Below are 23,300 nucleotides of genomic sequence, written 5' to 3'. Positions count from 1 at the left end.
CACCATTGTGATTTCACGTCGGGATTTCTTAGCCTGTCAGCTGTGTAGTAATGTTCTACAAATCGTGTGATCTTCTCAATACAGCGGTGGCGGAATGGTTGGGGGGGGGGGGGGGGGGGGGGGGGAGGGGGGGCTCTGCCCCCACTTTTTTTTTTTTTGCACAATAAGTAGGAATGCATAGGGTGTAGCCACTTTGGACCCCCCCCCCCCCACACACACACACACACACACACTTTTTTTACCCCGGAAGTGGCACCGGAAAAAAAAAATAGAATGTGGTTCAGGTTTTGCCAAATTTTACAAGATGTAGTGCTCAGAGTAATTTGTTCTTTTTTTCTGTCAGCTGTTGAAACCTTGAAGTGGGATAAGGCCTTTTTTTTTGCTTGTTAGCTGATCTATGAAACCCGGATGTGGGGCAGCAGAAATTGCGCTGAAGGTCTTTTTTTTATGCCTATGCCACGAAGTGTCGCGGGAGGCATTATGTTTTCGGGTTGTCGGTCCTTCCGTCCATCCGTCCGTCCGTCCATCTGTAATCAATTTTGTGGACAGCGTAACTCAATGTAATGTGTAGTTGTAAGACACCTTTTCCTTAAGTGTTAAGAAATATGTTACCATGGCAACAGCAGTCTTTATGCAAATCGTACAAATCAAATGTGGATTGATCTAACTCCGTCAGTTTTTGAGCAACTTACCCCAAATTTGTGATTGCTATCATTTAAGTAGATGTGTAGACACCTTTTTCGTCAGTATCCTGTAATGCGTTGCCATGGCAATGGCAAATTTTCATAAAAATCACACAAAATGTTGCTTAGTTTCATTTCAAGCAGTTCTACTGACATTAAGCACATGTATGTACTGCGTAGTTGGCAAAGAGATTATACCACAAGAGGGCGTAGTCCAGTAGCGGAGGTACAACATTGTAGCTGCGCAAGGGAGCTGCCATTGTTCGGATCCTTATAGTTATTGAATAGTAGATGGCAGCATACTGTTAAATGCGCTCGACATTAATATTTGACGCAGTTAGCCTTGCGCCGTTTTAAATGTCACAGTGCTCAAGTAATCATTATGTTTAAATGTCATAATGTTGCTGATATTGTTGTATTTTATGATGTACAGTTTGTACGTGTAAGTGGGTATGTACTCGAAACAAACGCCATAATGTTGTTGTTGTTTTGGTTTTAATGGCGTGTATCACTCAAGATTGAGTATTTACGCCATAATGCTTCAACTACCTTCTAGTCTACACTCTAGTTCACATTGTTTATTTTGTGAATAACAAAAATAAATGGACTCTATGAAATGGTTCAAATGATGGATCATGGTAGAAATTGATATCTAAACAATCGACCACATTGCGTTTCTGAAAAATAAAATGTGTTGTGGAGAATATAAAATCACTCTCAGATATGATATGAGAAGATATGACTTGAACATATTATTAGATCCAGCTGCCTGGATGTTAGGGTGCACTCCCTCTTCAATTTTGGACGTCTCATTTGTACGCACGTGTATGGCGACTGCCTATTCTACATCAAATGAAATCTCTTTGGTAGTTGGGCAAAACATATTGTTTTATGAGTGTTTAGAAATCAATTGCCATGGCAATATCAATATCTTTTTTTTAATACAAATAATACCAAAATATGTGGATTGACCTAACTCCCTCAGTTTTAGAGCATTTGACATGTAATTTAGCACATGTGACTGCTACTGTATGCAGATGTGCAGACTTGTTGGACAATGTTGCCATGGTAACAGCAATTTTTTAAGGAAAATCATATTTGATACAAATATTTAGAATTTGGCTCATCCCCTCATTTTTTTTTAGCATTTGACTTGAAATTTGGCACATGTGTTACTGCTAAAAAGTAAAATGCGCAAACTATGAATTTCAGATGTGCATGATACATTCTTCAGCAATGCAGTTCGACAATGTGTTTCCACGGTAACAGTGTCTTTTCAATATAAAGCAATGGAATATTGTGGATTGAGCTTATTCCCTCAGTTTTTAAACATTTTACTTTAAATTTAGCATGTATGTGACCACTATGAAATGAAATTGTGCAAACTTCATCTTTTATTGTCACACAAATGTGTTGCCATGGTAATATTTTAGAAATCACAAAGATATTGTGGATTGTGCTAACTCCAAGTGTTTGAGCATTTGACATGAGATTTGGCACAAATGACCACTGTACATACAGTTTTAGATGAGCAACACACATCTTTTGCCAATGTTGAAAAATGCATTGTCATGGTAACCACATCGTTTATTCAGTGAAATAAAAAACAAAACAAAACATTATATTGAGGAATGAGCTGACTCAGGTTTGGGTTGTTGGTGGGGGTATTAATCACATTCCAGTGATAGTTCTAGTTATTTTTAGACATTAATGATGGACAGTGGAAGTGTTTCAGCCAGAATTTGTCCTGATAAGCAGTTTATGGTTCCGATTAAGCAGTGGAAATAACGTGAAAAATTTGGTGCATCAAGTTTTGTTGCACTTATTAAGCACTTCCTGATTAATGGGTGAGCACTGTACTCACAAGCAAAAATGACTACAATGTATACTGTCCCTTTTGATAGGTAATACTGATTGCATGGTACCATGCGTTAGGTCAGCTCGACCAGATGCCATGCAAAGCACGGCGTCAGACCACCGGCCTCGTCACCAACAGCGCTAAACCACATCACAGAGTTCTACAAAACTAATGAAAATTAATTTATACATTCTATACTCACATACGTGTGTATGCTTAGACTATAGAATGGTACATAAGTCCATAGCGAGCTCTCGCAATAAGTCCATGGAGCAGAAAAATTGCAATTTCTAGCATAACCCCTGACCATTCAAAATCAATCAAAAATAATTCAAAATATCAGATTTGAACGATGCAGTTGTGCGCAAATGCATGATCAAATTCTGTGCGTGTGCCACAGAGAGTTCTGTGGCATGCGCTGCTTGAGTGTACCACGGCATGGTCGACAGCTTGACCTTTGAAAGTGCACCGATTATGCCGATTACGTTATTCAAATATGGCCATGCAAAGAAGTCTGATCTACCGTGTGCACACGCTGCATTAAATCTTTGTTTTCGATGAGTTGTGCGTTGTGTATGTATTATATCGATAACATCGGTCGGGCGGTCGGTACGTTGCAAAATCTTGTGGGTCGAACTCCTCTCTCATTTTTTGAGCAATTGACCCCAAATTTGGCATGTGTGACCGCTATCAAAGGTAGATGTGCAAGACACCTTTTTCGTTAGTATCGCATAATGCGTTGCCATGGAAACGGCATATTTTCGTAAAAACTTGTGGATCGAACTACTCTCTCTTTTTTTGAGCAATTATCCCCAAATTTAGCATGTGTGACTGCTATCAAAGGGAGATGTGCAAGACACCTTTTTCGTTAGTATTGCATAATGAGTTGCCATGGCAACGGCAAATTTTTTAAAAATCTAGCAAAATCTGGATCAAACTCCTCTCTCATTTTTTGAGCAATTGACCCCAAATTTGGCATGTGTGACTGCTATCAAAGGTAGATGTGCAAGACACCTTTTTCATTAGTATCGCATAATGCGTTGCCATGGCAACGGCATATTTTCATAAAAACTTGTGGATCGAACAACTTTCTCATTTTTGAGCAATCAACTTCAAATTTGGCATGTGTGACCGCTATCACAGGCAGATGTGCAAGAGACCTTTTTTGTGAGTATTTCATAATGCGTTGCCATGGCAATGGAAGATTTTCATATAAATCTTACAAAATGTTGTGGATTGCTCTAATCTCTTAGTTTTGTAGCAATTCAGTTTGAATTTGGGATATACGATCAATGTAATGTATATTTGTGCAAAACACATAATGTGTGTGGTGATGAATCTGTTGCCATGGCAACAGAATTTTTTTTTACCAATCATACAAAAATGTGTGGATTAGCCTAACTCCTTCAGTTTTCAAGCATTTGGCTTAAAAATTGGCACATGTGACCACTATTGTATGTAGATGTGCATACTTACTCTTTCGTCATTTTTTATCTATGTGTTGCCATGGTAACAGCATAGTTTGAATGAAAGTCATATGAAAATATTGTGGATTCAGTTAACTCCCTCAGTCTTAGAGCATTTGACTTGAAATTTGGCACACATGACCACTGTAGTATATAGATGTGCAAACTTAATCTTTCGTCAGTGATGAACAATGCGTTGCCATGGTAACAGTTTTTTTTTAACCAAAAAACATACAAAAATATTGTGGATTCAGCTAACTTTCTTTAGTCTTTTAAGCGTTTAGCTAGAATTTGGCACACATTACCACTGTGGTACGTAGATGTGCAAAGGTAATCTTTCGTCAGTGGTGATCAATGCGTTGCCATGGTAATGGCATATTTTGAATGAAAATCATACAAAAATATCGTGGATTCAGTTAAATCCCTCACTCTTTGAGCATTTGGCTTGAAATTTGGCACATGCAACCACTATAGCATATAGATGTGCAAACTTAAGCTTTTGTCAGTGGTGAACAATGGGTTGCCATGGTAACAGCAGCTTTTCACTAAAATGCATACAAAAATATTGTGAATTCAGGTAACTACCTCAGTCTTTGAGCATTGGGCTTGAAATTTGGCATATGTGACCACTATAGTACGTAGATGAGCATACATCTTTGGTCATTGTTGATCAATGTGTTGCCATGGTAACAGTATATTTTGAATGAAAATCATGCAAAAATATTTTGGATTCAGTTAACTCCCTCAGTCTTTGAGCATTTGGCTTAAAATTTGGCACAGGTGACCACTAAAGCATATAGATGTTCAAACTTAATCTGTCAATATTGTTGAACAATGCGTTGCCATGGTAACAACATTTTTTCACCAAAAAGCATGTGGATTCCGCCAACTCCCTCAGTCTTTGAGCATTTAGCTTGAAATTTGGCACACCTGACCACTATGGTATGTAGATGTGCAAACTTAACCTTTCGTCATTGTTGATCATTGTGTTGCCATGGTAACAGCATAGTTTGAATGAAAATAAATATAAAATATTGTGGATTCAGGTAACTCCCTCAGTCTTTTAGCATTTGGCTTGAAATTTGGCACATGCAACCATTGTAGTACAGAGATATGCAAACTTTGTATTTCATCATTGTTGAACAATGTGTTGCCATGGTAACAGTGCATTTTGAATGAAAATCATACAAACATTTCGATTAGATCCTAACTCTCTATGTTTAGAGCATTTTGGCTTCATATTTGGCACATGTTACCTCTACATTACCTAGATGTGCAAAAACTCTTTTGTCAGTGTTGAAATATGTTGCCATGGTAACAGTATATTTTAAATGAAAATGATACACTAATATTGTGAATTCAACTAAGCCCCTCATCCTGTTAGCATTTGGCTTGAAATTTGGCACATGTGATGGCTATGATATATAGTTGTGCAAAACTTCATTTTTTTCTTGATATCCAACATTGTGTTGCACCATGGTTCTACAATTTTTAATAAAAATCATAGAAATCTTCAGTTTATTTATCTTGCTCACTCCGTTTTTGAGCACTTGACTTGAGATGTGGGACATTTGACTAACAGTGAGCAATACATTTATTTACTGTTGGACAGTGCATTGCATTGGTAATTTTTTTTTCATTAAAAAGTTCAAAAAAAATCATGGTTGAGCTAATTTCCTCAGTTGTGGGTGGGGGTATATTAATCACAATGAGTGATAGTTCTAGTTTCAACAGAGGACGCATTGACCATAGCATCGGTTTCATTTGCTGAGCAGCAATATTAGTGTAGTGATATCAGTCACACAAGTGGCATTGGGAATATGCTCGGCACGAAAAAGAAAAAAATGGTTGAACTCCATCTATATTAAATATTCTATGTTAAACCTTGCTGAAACCACTTGTAGCACATACTGTGTACGCCAATATTTTCGCGTACAGATATTTTCGCGAATGGCGGTATCAGTGGCATTTTCGCGTGTTGTTAAATTCGCGATACTAGTAACGTTAGTAGTAGGGTCTACTGCCAAGCCTGAGAAACACGTTCAAACACTTGCCAACGTACTCGTAACGTTTTTCCATTTGCATTGTGACTTCCCAAACATGACAATAGAAAAGACACAGTAGAGGATTTATAAAATAAAACAATTACGGGAACTTGCAGTGAGACACTCACACACGGCATTCACAAGTACCTACCAAATGTTGCAACGAAATGTAGATGACAAATTTTCAGAGCTGCGCTAGTGAAAGTTTTACATGCATCCCTTGGCCTCACCCAACCACGTCGAGCCGGTGTTCGTTCGCGTAGGCAAACGTAGCACGTAACTGCGACCAGCAGCCCCGTACGCATAGCGTATAATGGGGCCGCGGACTGTAGGGGAATATCGAGGACAAATATCAACTTGAAATTGAAAAATTTTTCAATTTGAAGACATACTTGTAAAGATGAAGTATTGAAAACAAGGTTCGTGCAACGTTTGGTCCTGCCAATAGTCCCTTTCTGTTCGAATTGATGACTTCATGTGACTCGGTCCAGAGGAACCTGGGAGAGCTACACTGAATTGACGGCCAGCGCATACTCACACAGAAATCTGTAAATTTGTGTGCATGTGATGTGTGCACATGCGCTGGCCATCAATTCAGCATGGCTCTCAAGCTCTCTCAGGTTCCTCTCGACCGAGTCACATTAAGTCATCAATTCTAACAGAAAGGGACTATTGGCAGAACCAAACGTTGCACAAACCCTGTTGTCAATACTTAAACTTTACTGGTAAGTCTTCAAATTGAAGAAATTTTTTGATATCAAGTTGATATTTGTCCGCGATTCTACCCTGTCGTGATCCTAAATACTACAGTCCGCAGCCCCATAGCATACGTACTAGTAGGAGTGTGTGTACGTACTGGCCGGTGTAACAGCCGCGTTGGTCTGGCCAGCGTTGGATGCATTTTGTCATCGATTTGTACATAAGGTATGACGGGGTAATATTTTCGCGTGTTTTTAATTTCGCGACCAACCCGAAACTCGCGAAATTCGCGAAAATAACCGCGTATACAGTATTTTACAGCAGGAAACTGTCCGTAATATTGTGGCAACACTTTTTGGGTTTTCGGCACAGCAAATTCAGTCGCGCCCAATCAAAAGTGAGAAAAAAATTAGGACCAGGGATATTTCAAGGTGGGGGAGGTTACGCTTAAATGCAACAATTCTTCCTATTTTTTTATTTTTTATTTATTTTTTCTTATGTAAGTGGTAGCACTGTGATTACAATCTAGATGGAAATGGAATGCATTTGATGATCATGACAGAATGGTGCAAGGCTTTGGGATTATATTTCAAATTTGTGAAGGTTATCTCTCCATTTGACACTTCAAATTGTGTGAAATTTGCAGGGAGGAACCTATTCACAAACTTAAAAATATCTATCACCAATATACTGTATGTATCCCATGACTTGATTAATGCATTAAAAGTGCATTGCAAAATAAATCTTTCAAGAATGCATGGTAAACAGTTTAATTTTTCAGAAATGAGATATATTGTGTATGTTCGAGGTATCAGTGGGTCCTATTACTAGTAGATGCAATGATACATGGAGAGTAGGGTAATTGTCTTCACCTCGTCTCAATATTGTCGAGAAATCTCATTGCATTGAGGCTGCCATATGAAACCTGCATAATGGGCAATTGGGCCATCGTATCATGTACAGTGTGCAGTCTAGATGCATGCAGGTACAGTAGTGTGTGCAGGAAAAGTGCTGCATACATTAGCACTCCACTGCTTTGCACAGGCAAAGGCATGTATGGTTCTATATTTGTGCGTTGCAGTGTGCAGCTCAATCCTATGACGTCAATACAAAAACAGCTTTCAGGGATAGGTACGATGAGAGAGAGAGAGAGAGAGAAAGAGAGAGAGAGAGAGAGATACTGGGAGAAAAGGGAGAATACTATGGTATGCATTGTAGAAGAAAAAAAAATCAATTCTAATTCTCTCTATTGACATGTGTGTAGGAGGGCTAGGCAGAGATAGTTTTTACATGGTTTTATTGTTACATGCTTGCATATCACCAAACACAAGAATATTTTGGTGTAAACATAATGTATAATACTGTACCTCCAAAATGCTGTGTGTGGCAGTTGACTTTTTTGAAGTGCAGATGATTTATCATGATCTGTGGCACATTATGTATTCTGTCTGCTTTAGAAATGTGAGATGCAGGGTCTCAAAATAAGCTGGATAGATCAAGTGTAATGCCTTAGAATACTGCTGTATACATTGTATGTATAGTGAATTCAATATCTGCTATTAGTCGTCGGTAGACTTTTGTGTTGGTGAGCACTAGCAAAGATAATCCAATTAATTGGGTACTGCAAGTTGATGTTAAGTGGATGCATTGATAATGTTGTTGGTGAACAATTAAATGTATAATTTTAGCTTTAAATGATTTGCAAGATATGAAAAAGTAAAGTACCACTGTACATTGTAAGTGCCTACTATTCCTTTATGATTTACTGAAGTATATCAGAATTCCATCTTCTCATGATTGCATACCAGAACTAGAGAAGCACTCTGAGAGCGCAGACCTCCGCCAAGCATGCAGCTCATTTCCACCACTGATCTTGTTCTTCCATAGAGATTTCAGTGATTTCTACCTGTAGATACGCACTTATAGCATTGTGTGCTGAAAGTCGCCCGATTTTCTGATATAGAAGCCTTTGTTAAGTCATAAACCCTCAGCTGCACGGCGCGCCTCGCCCTAGTAGAAACTAGAGCACGCACTTTAGTGCGCGCATGCAAACCTCAAATACACGCAGCCTGAACTCCCAAGTTCATTGACCCTACCTGCCAAAATATCAAAAATCCGTCACAAATTCCCCCAAAATTCTTGGATCACTACCAAAATTTATTAATCTGTTACTTGTATCATTCTAAACCTTTCCTGCAAGTTTCATCCAAATCCGTTAACCACTTTTTGAGTTATTTTGCACAAGGACAAACAAACACACAAACCAACTGTAACAAAAACATAACCTCCTCCCTTGGCGGAGATGATGAATGATAGTTTTATCCTATTTGCCATCAGTGGTAGTAGATGCAGGTGACAGACAATTTGCATCAGAATTATTTTGCCCATACTGTCAAGCTTGCAGTAAAATCGTGTGTATTTTTTCTCTCTCTCTTTTTTTGAGTGTCGCCATACATGTATGGACATTAGACCTGAATTCTCATGAAAGCTTGAGTTTGATTTGGTTTGTAAATTATGAAAGGTTGTTCCTGTCTCATATTCTGTCTCTTTCAATACAAGCAAGTGTGTGCAATATGCTGCTCGCCGTTTTTTTTTTTTTTTCATGTTTTTCTGATACTGGAATATACAGTTGAATTAAGTTGCATGATACAAGTTTGAGTGTCCTGGCTCATGCCAATTATTTTGTCTTTAGGTATCCATGTAGTTGCAAGGATGCTAAAAGTTCCTACACAGTAGAGCATTTTACAGAAGATTAACCAGGAGTACTGAGCGATGTTGTACAGTACACGTATGTTACACACTGGTGTACATTGTATATCACCTACAATGTTGTACACATGTGTACCGTATCTCATGTAAGTATTACAACATGTAGAGTGGCAACGATTAAATTTGGTTTACAGTCCATTTTAAACACCAATTTTAAATGTTTTTTTATTCTCAAATAGTGCTAACATTTTGTTAGACTACAAGCATTGCTCAACAGTGTCAATTCTTTTAATGTTCAACTTTAGAGAACTTGCTAGCGCATGTCACTCTGCAATGCTCTTGTGTAGTTCAACTGGGACAAGACAATGTTAAAGCCTACAAAATATATGAACTGAAATTAATGCACTCTGTTGACTCAGTAATTGCTGACTTTGCAAGTATTTGCATGCCAATTTACAGTTAGAAATGGTTTTGCAATAACGTTTAAACCACCAAATTTTTCAAAGCATAGATTAATCAGATAAGTAAGAAAGTGGACATTTTTGTGATGTGGAAAGTTTTGCGCATTTCATGCAACCAGAAGCTAGGGCAAAATTAAAAGCAGGCGAATATTTAATTGCATGCCATATGTTTGAGTAATTAATGTCCTGATTCGGCATAATTGAAAACATACAAAATTCATTTTATTCACGCTAGTGTGAAGGATTACTCACACCATTTTTACAGTAGGAGAGCAGTCGAAAATAGCCAAAGCAGAAAGTAGTTGTCACTTTTAAAAATTTACATGTACCATAAGTAGTGGGGTGGCTTAGTGACAAATATACTGATAATCGTGACACGCCGGACAAAAGTGTCATTTTTTCCTCAGACATTTGTATATATATGAGGATCAAAATTAGGGGGTGCTCCAAGAAATCCGCTAACAGAAAAGATGAGAAAATGCCCTTAATTTGTACATAACAATAGTGTCTGAATTCAAAGACTATACACAGGGCATTCGCCAGGTTTCTGTACAATGCAATGCAATGTACATGGTTGCTAGTCTTAAAATTCAGACCCATAATACGACATATTGTGTGCATGTTTACAGTAATACACCATTTTTACTGGTTTTCCTATGGTAACAGGTGGTTAGTCTGTGTTGCAGACCTGAGGGAGGTGTGTTGGAATAGTCCAGTTTTCTTAAGCACCTTTTCATTAAATAATTTCCTATAATTTCTGGTAAAGGATTTTTTTAGTACTGTCTACCTCCTGTAGAGAAATGGCAAAGAGTGACATGTGACTCTGGCTCAGATACTTTAAATCTTGGGCAATGACTGAGCCAGGTGTAGGACTATGTCACAGTTCATTTTTTCTCCCAGAACTACTAGTTTACCAGTAGAAGAGCTGCATATTCCATTGAGAACTTAAGGTTTTGGGTATTGACCTACATATTTCCTAACAAATTTAACCCGTTTCCTCCAAGATTGTGTGAATTCCATAGGTTTAGCGCAGGGATTACCTGGTTCCCGTAAGCAATTTTTATAGTCCGCACCTCCCCTCTTTATATGTTTCTTATTTCTTGTGGGGGTTATTCAAATGTTTAAAAAGGTTAAAAGTCTATTTTCATAGATGAAGTTGAATTTAGACAATTTGAATATTTTTAAAAATATATTGATATTTGTAATTTCACTCATAAAGACTTAAAGCGGTTTGAATATTTTTGGTCTGATAGCTATGTATAGACATGTTATTAAAAAGTAAAAGCAATGTTTGATTGGTTCACATTATCCAAAGAGGGTGGGATGTAGTTGGCTGGTGAACAAAGTCTATGGGGAAGTTTAAAAAGTTGATAGAAATAAAACAAAATCGGCATAGAGCAGAATCTAAATCACAATATGATATGACAAAATTCCCGACCCCAAAGGCGGTTGATTCTATGATGCTTTATGTCAAAATACATTCCACCCAAAATACATGTGATTGATAGGAGGAAAAAGTATAGTACATTAAAAACAATATAGTTCAACTAACCCCATTAGTCGAGCAGCATAATGAAATGATTGTTAAGTTTTATCGCCTTGTCAATTGAAGATGATGTTACATAATGACAATTATCAAAGTCAGCTAGATCTACGAGTATATCAAGAAACCAAAAAGAAGGGGTGGGGTGGGGTGGGGAGAGAAGAATGAAGTAAGTTATTAGTATTTGTAGTTTTGGTTTTCAGTATATTCATTTTAATTTCCTTAATTTCCGTTAGGTCATCATGGATTGGAGCATTTGTGTACTAGTAATCTGCCAGGAACAAACACAAGAAAAACTTAAAGGTCCTATATTATACACTTTTGGGAGAGTGACTTGAAAAAAAAAATGTTCAGGATATCACATTTTATGCATAATATGTGTAGGTCTGGGGGCATTTCATGAAGCATTTTGTCCGACAAGTTGTCGGACAAATTTGCTCTCTGCCAATCAGATGCAAGGATTTCTGTAGTTTGTAACAGTTTGTCAGAAAAATATCTGACCAAACTGCTTCATGAAATGCCCCCCTGGGGGGCATTTCATGAAGCATTTTTGTCCGACAACTTGTCGGACAAAAATGCTCTCAGCCAATCAGATGCAAGGATTTCAGTAGCTTTTAACATTTTGTCAGACGAAATATCTGACAAAACGCTTCATGAAATGCCCCCCAGTTGTATCACAAGACATCCTACCATATACAGTTTTTGCAATCAAAGCAAACATATAAAGAGATATCAGTATTTTTCTCATTAAAGCATAAATGCGGACGGTTTAGTCTGGAAACATGTTATCATAGAAATATTGTTCACATTTTGTGTTATTAACAATACTTAACATTGATTATACAGATTCATTTTTTACAGAGGTTCTTTGTATCCGTAACTTACACTTAAGAATAATTTTCAAGCACTAATTTTGGGTTTTTGCCTTTAATTATCCACAAAAAGGAGGACTCAGTGCATAAAAGGTGTATGCTTTATTTTTGGAAAATGTTGAGGAGATCAGGAAAATAATATATATTGATGTAGATTTTGGACCTGAAGGAGCAGTTGAAGCATTTTTAAGAAACAATGCCTTGTGGCATCGTTCTTATCATCAAAAATTAATAATGGCAAACTCAAATGAAAATTGGAGGGGGGAAGAAAAGATGAACATAATGACATGAGACAGCTTGGTAAAGATTAAACGCTAAAATAGACAATGCAGCCTCTTTTCTCAGTTCATACTTATCCAGAGTGTGTGCTTTCTTTCCAGTACCGGTATTATTATTTAGATAGGTTAGGGGAATCCCTTTGAATTGTGTGATACATCATTTTAAAGCTTACAGTCTGCTCTTTCAGAATCTGTCCTTAAAGGACAAGTCCACTTTCATGCGCACGTGGATTCAGTGAATACAACAATATTAGTAGGACACATCACAGAAAGCTTGGAAAAAATCGTACAATCCGTTCAAAAGTTATGATTTTTTAAGGTATCTGCACAGTCGCGGCTGGATGAAAAGACTACCACAGTGTATGATGTCACATGCACACATTCTAAGGAAAATGAAATGAGAATTTCACAAAACCATACTTTTTGAATAAAGTTCACATAGTTTCTTTGACTTGCTACTTACGTATGTCAAGGGTAAAATTATTCCCCCTGCCTTCTGAAAGAGAAGTCGAGTATCCTTTTGTAAGCGAAAATAATTTATGTTGAATTTTCTTTATTCATTCTTTATATCGTTGTACACATGTGACATTACAAGGTATAGTAGTCTTCTCATCCAGCCTCGACTGCATGAGCAGAAACTTCAAAAATTCATAACTTTAGAACGGATTGTCCAATTTTCCTCAAACTCTCACTGATGTGTTCTACTATTGTTGCTGCATTCACTCAACCCACATGCTATAAAGGTGACAAATCTTTGTCTGGCGACTTTTTTGTTGATCAATTATACCAACCCTGATGGAAATCTCTTCAAATTCATAAGTTCTGAAGTCTCCTTTAAGTTTAACCAAAATCTATATATGTAGTTGCCATGGCAACATACCACTTAACACTAATGAAAAGTATTTCAAACCTCTATACATCCCGTTGATCAGTTGTACCTATTCAAATGGAATCTCTTCCAAACTGGAAAATAGCCTCCTGTAACTAACTTCAATCAAAAACCCTCGTTTTGGGTTGCCATGGCAACGCACAAATCAACAATTATATTTGACCCCTGGTTTATACTCTTGGTACCTTCTATATAACGTTCATATCAAATTTTGTGAAAATTGAATCTTCCTACCTGGAGAAATAAACAAAAACATGATTTTTAGAAAAAGTTCATTGACCTTTGACCTTTGACCTTTGGAAAATTCACCCCAAATTCAATCAAAATATTTTACTTGTTCTCAATATTCTTCCTGCCAAGTTTTATCCAGATTGGATATTCCTGACCTGAGAAATAGCCAAAAACCTATTTCACAAATAAAGGTCATTGACCTTTGACCTCTGACCTCCTTCCCAGCATCAATTTTCTTGGAGCACCCTATTTTTTGAGAAGGTACATCATGAAGTACCTTTGGTGAAAAAATCATGCTTTTGTCCGCCGTGTCACGATAATTTCACTAAGCCACCCCACTAAAGGTACTGCATGCATGGTAGATTTGCAGTGATTTTATCTCTTTGAATATTGATTGACTTCAGAAATTTGTGAAAATAAACACCACTGAAATATAACATGAAAAAAGTATTCTGTTCAATGCTAGATATTAGTTGTTAGTATTTGTAGCATTTAACAATTGATTCCCATAGCACAAATGTGTTGTATATTGTCTGAATGGTAAGTTAGTCATTAAAATTTCTTTTGAAAAGGGATGATACTTATTCTAATTCTGTTTGTATAGTTCTTGACTGAAAATTCAACAGTCACTTGCAAAATTGTCTAAAAAATTCCAATTTGCAAAATATTACCCTCACAAAAATAAATGGTGTACACAGTACTGTAGAATACTGTACATGAACATAGTGTATGACATTGATAAGTTTCTATAGATTGGGATATGTAGTTTCCAATTAATATCTTTAATCGGAAGAGCTCTTTTTGTCTTATGAATACTTGTTAACATTAGCATTTTTTTTTCCAAAAAGGATAATAGTTATTTCTCATTCTGTTTTTATGGTTCTTGACTGAGAATTCAACCACTCACAGAATTGTCTATAAACATATTCCAGTTTGTGAAATACATGTATAAAACAATGTACTCACAAAAACATATGGTGTAGACAGTACAGTAGACTATTATAAAATGAATGTACAGTACATGTACATGTGTACATATGTACACTTGTATGTACATGTACAGTACATTTGTATGCTTGTTATCAATCAAAATTTTTAATTGAAAAAGCTCTTTTGTGTTTTATCAATTATTGCTACAACAGATGTAAAGATGACAACAAAAGTAGTATGGATCACATTTCAAATGCATAAGGATTTTGTTTTGTGCAGCCTACAGTAACTGTGTATCCTACTGCATGTACATGTCAAGAACAGTTTGCAAACATTAATTGCTGTTTTTTGATATGCAAGCACACAGTATACACAGAATCTTAAATGAAAGGGTGGGGTAAACCATGAGATAGTGGCACACATGTAAAATGTTCACATCTAAACATGATGGTCCACACATTTTATATTCAACTGAGTGCCAGTGATGCCAGCTACAAGTATGGACATGAAAATGGTTATTGGAAAACAAATTGGCATCAAATGAGTACATTCTACATGGTAATACCAGTGAAAATACATCTAATAGGCCCACTGTAAAAGTGGAAATTTTCATGGTGTTGAAATGTTTTGTGTATTTCGCACAACCAGAAACTAGCAGGAAAATAAAAGCACATGAATATTTTTGCTTGCCATATATTCCAATAGTTGATGTCGTGATTCCCCTGAATTGAAACACAGGAAACTTTTCTTACCAGGCTGAGCACGAAAAATTAGTTGCGCAAAAGTATTCACTTTACAGTACTGAAGGAGCAACAGTTAAGACATTGCACAGTGTACATGAAGTAAAAAAAAATATATACCTGGTACTTATATATAAACTCTTGAATTGTATTGAATTTAATATACATAAATACAAGTATGTATATCTAAATGTATCTATCCATATATATATATATATATATATATATATATATATATATATATATATGGATAGATAGATTTAGATTTAGAGTGAGAGAGAGAGAGAGAGAGAGAGAGAGAAAATAATTTCCCCTTGTATGTACGGTGTCCAAACAGTATCTGGTGTCATCATTTGAAGTGTAACCATTGTTGATTTTCTATCACTTGCTCTTTACTTTATTTCTCTGTAGTCTCTATTCTGCAATAACAGTGTATAGGCCTATAGTGGTGTCATACAGTAGTGATCCAAAATACACACACATTTTTTTTTTTTTTTAACCTGATGAGGTACGTAAAGTATCATACCATTTCATATTTCATGCATACATATGTATATACATTATGTACATGAACTTCCCATATGATTTGAATATCCCCATAATGCATGTGCAAGAGAAACAGTGACAGCTGGTCTCTTAACATCAACTATTGATTTCCTTTCTCTGACTCAGTCCCTCCTGCTTGTAGCATTATACAAGCAGCATCCCCCCTGAAGCTGAATTGGAAGATTCTGTGACACTGCATCATTATCGACCACTTCTCGACCTCCCCTCTCCACCTATGTGTGCATGCCTAATTAATGAGATGATGGTGGAGATTACTAAATTATGCCCAAGCCTGAGTGTGTGAAGTACGACAAAGAGAAAATTTCACCCAGAGACTTTTAATAAACAGAGCAGAGTCAGAACAGATGTGAGTCTATCAGGTTCAGGCTCTCCTGTGATGAATTTTGTACAGCCATAACCACTGACAGTGAACTGCACGGATACATGCATGTAGCACAGAGCGGCAGATGATTGTTGTCTTACAGAGAGGTGTACATGCAATACGCTGGGAACCTGACAGTGGTTATCAAAAGACGTCATCCTTCACAGATGCCTCAGCCAGGAATTGCACGCACTATTACATGACGGCTGTCTGACTGAGCAATTTTTAGTGTGCTTCGCCACTGTTGAGAGTGAAACTGTATCCTAAAGGATTCCTTAGCACCTGTAGATGTCAGTCTGCAAAGAATTATTGCAACCTAACCTTCCATTTTTTCTCTGCTGAGATGGTTTCTGCAATGTGCCTAGTCTACGGGAGCAGATAGTGGTTATTTTAGCATCCTGGTGCAGCTGTGAGCAGTTACTGCGTGTACATGTATGTTTGACAAAGCGGTAGTGTGTAAACGTAGAAGGCATACTATTTGTACACGCATGCCATGAATATGGTGTACAGCCGTACATATACTGCATTTTGTCTCCCATTATACACTGTTGTGCTCAGATTGTTTCTAGTGCTGTAAACTTGTATATTTGATTACTTCATAGAATCTGTATTTATTTTATTGATAAATTTTAGTCTCATGACTACATTGTAATTGTGGATTTATTAAAGTGTTCCATCATTTTGAATGCTTTATAGTGTAGCAGATGGTCAGGGCAGCAGTGTTTGGAAATTTGAAAACATGCTCCTGTAGAGGATTCACATTGACTGCATAACTTTTTGTTCAAAATCCTTTACATTTATAACAGTTATCTTGTGACATTCTGCTTCTGTAGCCAACAATATTTCAACAGCATGATGATGACTAAAATATGACTATTCAGATGCTAGTGTGGTTTGTGTATAATCTGTTATGTTGGGAGATGTGATGCCCACTTCCAGACTTTATTTTTGCATTTTTGGCAAGTTCACATTTCTTTCCTGTGTTATCAATGACTTTTGAGAAGTATGGTGGAGCATTTATTTTCTCTTTTCTGTGGCAGAAGTGTGTCATTCTCTGTGATATACACTGTGTCAAGCCAATGATTGTGTTGAAACAAATTCTTCAAGTTACACTGTATACAGATAGCAAGTGGTAGTGGTATTGGAGTCAATATTCTCATCAGCAAAATGTCCGAAACAAACCCTTCATTTTTTTTTTCATTTTTTTGTGTGAATTAAATTGTTTTTGTGACCCAAAGAGTTTTTAATGCCACAGTTTGGGTGGCACCATAAACTGGAAACTTAACCTGTTGACATATCACATCCACTTATATTTGGTGAGATTTTTCATTTTCTCTTCTGACTAACATATTGCTGCTTCACAAACAGAACACCATGGCTTTTTGTCCGATTTCTTTTAGCTGACAAGCAAAAAAAAAAAAGAAAAAGAAAAAAAATCCACTTTGGAACAACTTCAATGCAATCGGCGAACCACATAATTATTATCATTTTTTTTTTTTCTGGTACCACTTTAGGGGTAAAAAAAAAAAGGGAGAGGTCGTGGCCCAAAGTGGTTACACCCTATGTATTCCTATGTATTGTGAACAAAAAAGTTTGTAAAGAAATTAATCAAAAGCAAAGTTGTGTTTGATTTGTGATGGTCAATAAAATTGCCAACATTGTAGCAAAAAAAAAAAAAAAAGGCAAAGGTTTGTTCAGCAAAGCTTTATAGGATTGTGTTAAGTAAAAACAGTCGCTAAAACAATGCAGAATTTATATGCAGGTCAATTTTCATCAACTACACAAATGTAGTCTGTTGATGATAAGTTCCGTCTGTAATAGTCCCGAAGCGAACGATCAACCCCTCCCCCCCCCCCTTTGATCATCGTCTAGCAAAGTTAGCATTGGTATGGTATGCACATGTACGTATGCGTAGATACATGTAGCTAGCTGCAGCAAAGTGTTCATAGAGATATGATACGTGTAATGCTCTATGTAGGTGACTTTGCAATGAAAACCCTGCAAAATTGAAATACACTTTTTGATGTAGCAATTTATTTTTCTCTACAGCATAGTATTTGACTATTAAATTTAGTAGAGATCTCAGAATTCAGACACATAGGAAATAGTAAAAGTGTACCCTACAAACTGCAATGAATGCGATCATAAAAACTCCTTTGCTGACAAACTCAGAACTTCTTTTGATGATCTCATAGTCCTACTAACTGATTTCAACATCATATCACAGAATGTGTTTTTCAGGGACTGAAGTCAGCATAAACGTGATTTATTTTTCGAACAAGCAAATTCTGTATATAATCAAGGTATCTTAGCCATTTTGATCTTGAAAGTAGTGTTCTGTAAAACGTCATTACTCAAGTATTTGATACATATTTGGATCTTTTATATACATACTTTTCAATACTAACAACCTGATCTACAGAGATGCGCTGTGGCTATTTGATGGGATTTATTGCGGCCAATTTCAGACTAGCCTTGTCCACCATGATTTAAATCTGAATAATGAATGAAAATCAAATGCAAGTCTCCTCATGCAACAGAACACAAAGATGAAATGCAATTTGTGGGCGATACTTGCATTTGATGTGAGTTTGCATTTGATCACAAGTCGAGTCTCTAGCAATGGGGCCCAGAAGTGGCTATCACCTCCAAATCAACGTAGCACCACCACCAATGATCCGGAAGTGCTTGCAGTCATTGTTAATCCCACAAACTCTTCAAATATTTTGTTGACAATATGGGCAACTCTGTAACCGGCAGTTTCACCTTTGATGCATCAGATTATAAGACAGTGCCCAGAAATCTGTGACAAAAGAGTGAGCCAATGATTTCACATGCATGTGCTCATTTTACTGATTCAAATTTCAGTATGCATCTTCAAATATTACTTCTTGATAAACTGATTGTTCAATCAGAATAAAGGAATGATAGCAAAGAAATACAATTCTTTTGATACCAGCATACATCATAATGAAGAAATATCCTGGGCAGATATGATGCAATATTTGGTACCCTGGGGTACCAAATGAAAATTCGCCATTTTGTTGAATTAATTATTTTTTTTTCAGCGCTGTACCCTGGCTTACCAAAAAATGTGTCAAAATATTTTTTAGTATTATTATGCACAAAAATGTTTTCTTATTTGTGATTATGCAACAATTAATGCATGTAACTGATAATTATTTTCTTGGGGATCAAACCTAGCGAGTCGTGAAACACGGTATCCCCGGACAGGCAGAATGGAGATGACTTCAATTTGTGAGAGACCTTGAGCTAATAATGTTAGTATTACTCCATCTGCTCTCTCCTTGTTCTTGCGCTGGGTTTCTGCGCTTGCACTTGCAGTGTTGTCACCACCTTGGGCCATTAAAAAAGCATCAAGAATTTCTGCGATCTTATCCTCGCCAAGCTTACCTACCACCCTTTCCCTGGCATTCTCTAGTTTACCTCTTCTATTGAGTTTCTTGTGTTTTTTGCGAGATTTGAGTAGGTCCTTGTATACGCTGCTAGCTCGGCCATCACTGCACGCAGACGCCATGACTATGGCCGTTGCGCTGGCTCAATGCTAGCATTCGTGCTTATAATTACGTAGCACAGTGTACGTGTAATAATCAATTGCAGACGAAGTTGCCAGTCTACTACCCCGTAAATTAATGAATACAAAATGAAATAAGAAAATCATTTTAATGAAATATTTTTAATGATAACATCAGAAATCCACGTAAATATTTTATTAATCTAAGAAATAAATTCCAATTATTTAATTTGAACCTTTTTCTTTCGCATTTCATCTCTTATTATCGACCATTCGCGCACGCGTAGAAGATTATAAAGATGGCAGCCCCCATGATCAAATTTTGAAGAAATACAGTTGATTTTGGGGTGAATTTTCTGGGCTTTCGGTGATTTTTTTTTTTCTGAAAATAAAAGTTACGGTAGATGATGTTTACAAAACGGTGTGGTGCTAGAAATTACTTCGAAAAACACCTATGGTGCTAGTTCATTGCGACGACTTTGCCGTATCCGAATTCGGAATCGGCGTATCTGAATTCGAATACGTATTATATATAATGGGCATGAGAAAGCGCTATACAACGCGGTACCCCGGGTTACAACGGTACCCAGGTGTACGGCGTGCCGAATCATATATCCATGACCAATTTGTTAATGTGACTACCATGCATCAGCACAGGTGGGATGTGAAGTTGGCTAATTGCTCCTTTAATTAAAGTCATTGTGTAATTGATATTACAAATTACCCGAACATTGTTAATTTGAGAGTTCGGATTTTAGCAAGGATGAACCACAGGGCTATGTATAATAGTTCATGCTCTTCCCTAATCATGAGGTGGAAAACATCTTGTTTTCAATCAGTGGCCTGTCAATTTGTGTTGGTTTATAGCCAGTGATATGTTTATGGACGTAATGTCTGTGATTTTTTTTCCCCTCACAGATATTGATGTATTGCTAACCAAGTCCATCCAACCTTAGAAGGAACGCTTACGTGTAACCATGGCAACCTCCTACCTGACTCGTCACCTGATGGAAGGGGCGGCACCGGACAGCGAAGTCGCACAGGCTGCAGAAGGCCAGGGTGGGTCGGCAGCTGCCAACCCCTCAGCTTCCCCTGCAGCTTCCCCTGCAGCTACAGGAGCTTCAGGAGGCGGTGGTGCAGGATCAAAGATTGCTGATATGGCAGGAAATGTCAAGGACAAGATTGGTGATCTTGTCTCGAAGATTCCTCGTGAGTACATCATGTTTGCTTCATATCTAATATGCAGACATGGATGAAAGAAAGTTTTTCAAACTTCCTTCAAGCCTTTATTCAGTAATGTTACCTGCTTGTACCATAGTCCATGTCATGTTATCTATAGTAGACAAGTGCAGCCTGATCTCACTAAAACCATTATAAATACATAATGTAGGAAAGTGAGGTCATGAAGCCAGTGATAAATTCATTATAAAAAGTACTTGTGCCAACAGCTGGCATAAATTGAAGAGTTTGTTCGCAAAAACCGATAAGTCCATATTTGCCAAATGGAGATATTTGCGATTAAAGGTCAAGAAAAATAAAGAGAATAATACGAAAATTTTTGCTTCTTTTGAACATAGCTTCAATAATGTACCTTTATATGTAGTGACCAATATATCATTTAAAAGGTATTATTTTGTACTTTATGACAGAAACGGTACTTCAAAATCTTCAAAAATGGACTAAATCGGTTTTTGCCAACAAACTCTTCAATTCTAGTCTTATGATAATATCTTGTTGCAGCCAGCTCAGTTTAACAGATGTGAAGAAACCATTCTAATTGTGCTTCAAATCATATTGTAAGATTGTCTCAATCCGTTGAGGACCAGTCCCGAGTACCCGAGTATACTTGGGCAAGTGTCTATGGGGAAATGCATGTTGTAGCAAAATCAGCCCATCCTCAATGGGTGAACAGCATGATATGAAAGCTTTATAGTACATGTACTGCAAACAGATAACATTCCTAGTCAGTAGTGATATATCGCAAACCAGTATATTGGCACATACACAGTAATATGCATTTTCTTGTACCAATTTCTAGTTTTTGTACAGTGTACAAACCAGTATGTTAGAAGTCTGATCTGCTTAGGAAACATACACTCTAAATGACAGTTGTGGAGCAAATCACTCGGGAACCTATGTAAACATGGTATGGTATGAATTGTAGTTTCACATGCATGTAGTGTGATGAAGAAACTCAGTTGGATTCACTGTGTTGTTCCATTCAAACCACATTGATTATTTATTTAATACAAAAATCGCAACTACTTGTTGAAAAACATAACAAGAATGAAAATATAAAGTAATTGATCTTTCCTGGAGATAATCTCTTTCATGATTTTGTTTTTGTATATATTTATAGTTCCAACATGGGCAGTTGTTGCCATTGCAATCGCAGCTGGCCTTATCCTCCTGTGCTGCTGCTTCTGTATTTGTAAAAAATGTTGTTGCAAGAAGAGGAAAAAGAAAGATGCCAAGAAGGGTCTTAAAGGTGCAGTAGACCTCAAAAGTGTTCAGATGCTTGGAAACAGCTACAAAGAAAAGGTGAGTTTTCATTGAGCTTTGATACTATACTGAACCTCCCACAGTTAATGAGGTATGCGTATTGTGCACTTTTAGTATTATATATAGGACACTGTCATGCTGTTCTTGTTGCAGATTCAGTTATAGTCATTCTTCCATAACTTTTTTTTTGTTATTGTTGTGGACAGATCTAAATAGGTTTGTCGGTGCACAGCCATGTAATTTGATTTTCTATGTTAGATAGAATATAAAGGGCTTCGCTTTAGGATTATAACTTATGAGACATTCAAGCCAAGAAGACTGCAAGAGGAGATCTGGTTGAAAACATTAGACATTTGATAGTTTTTGAAAATGTAAAAGTTGAATGCCTTGACTACCACTCGTGCAAATATCAAAGCTTAATATTAGTTTGATAGAAACTTGCAGTTTTCATCAAGAACACTATAGTTTTACATTGTTGTGAATTGACTATTTAATTTCAATGTATAATCTCATGCTTGTTTAATTCTACCTCTAAATCCCTAGGTGATTCTTGACAGAAACACAGTTATTTCATTGCTGCCATTCTTACTGTTAATTTGTTTAACTTTTGGAAATGAAGTTGGACAAAAGTTATGCCATTTGACAGTTTTCTAAGTTATGGATTTATTAATTTTTTTTTTTAATGGCAGGTCACATACATTGAAAGCAGATGGGTTATTGAATCAAATTAAGGAAAAAGAGAATAAGTGTGTAATCTATCTCCTCAAAAGTGAGGATTAATACAGTATGTCATATGTAAAGTAATCTTAATGCTTTCATCAGCTTATTGCAGCATGCTTGGTCATGGGATTATGGATGAATTTAGAAGTACAATGTATGTTATGATAAAGTGTTACCTTTTGTTCTGATGAGTTTCATTGGTAGGAAGGTA

The 23,300-nt window shown here is 36.8% G+C and overlaps 1 protein-coding gene across 3 annotated transcripts in view; it reads left to right on the top strand.

Moving 5' to 3' along the window:
• Positions 1-23,300, top strand: part of LOC139731433 (synaptotagmin-1-like) — a 106,850-nt gene that overhangs the window by 26,560 nt on the left and 56,990 nt on the right. For 2 of the 3 annotated variants that reach the window (XM_071642315.1, XM_071642317.1), the window contains exons 2-3: positions 20,786-21,076; positions 22,227-22,408. In XM_071642315.1, coding sequence (XP_071498416.1) covers positions 20,845-21,076; positions 22,227-22,408 — 414 coding nt within the window. In that variant the 5' untranslated portion in view covers positions 20,786-20,844. Of the gene's footprint in view, positions 1-15,869; positions 16,765-20,785; positions 21,077-22,226; positions 22,409-23,300 lie in introns of those variants that run through there. The other variant, XM_071642316.1, reaches the window with a different exon arrangement.

Source organism: Diadema antillarum, unplaced genomic scaffold (assembly GCF_040938485.1).
Source record: "Diadema antillarum isolate AM-2024a unplaced genomic scaffold, OU_Dant_1.0 seq00000371_RagTag, whole genome shotgun sequence".
In the NCBI taxonomy this organism is placed as follows: Eukaryota; Metazoa; Echinodermata; class Echinoidea; order Diadematoida; family Diadematidae; genus Diadema; species Diadema antillarum.
The sequence above is the reverse complement of the archived record's forward strand: the minus strand, read 5'-3'. Positions and strand labels throughout refer to the sequence as shown.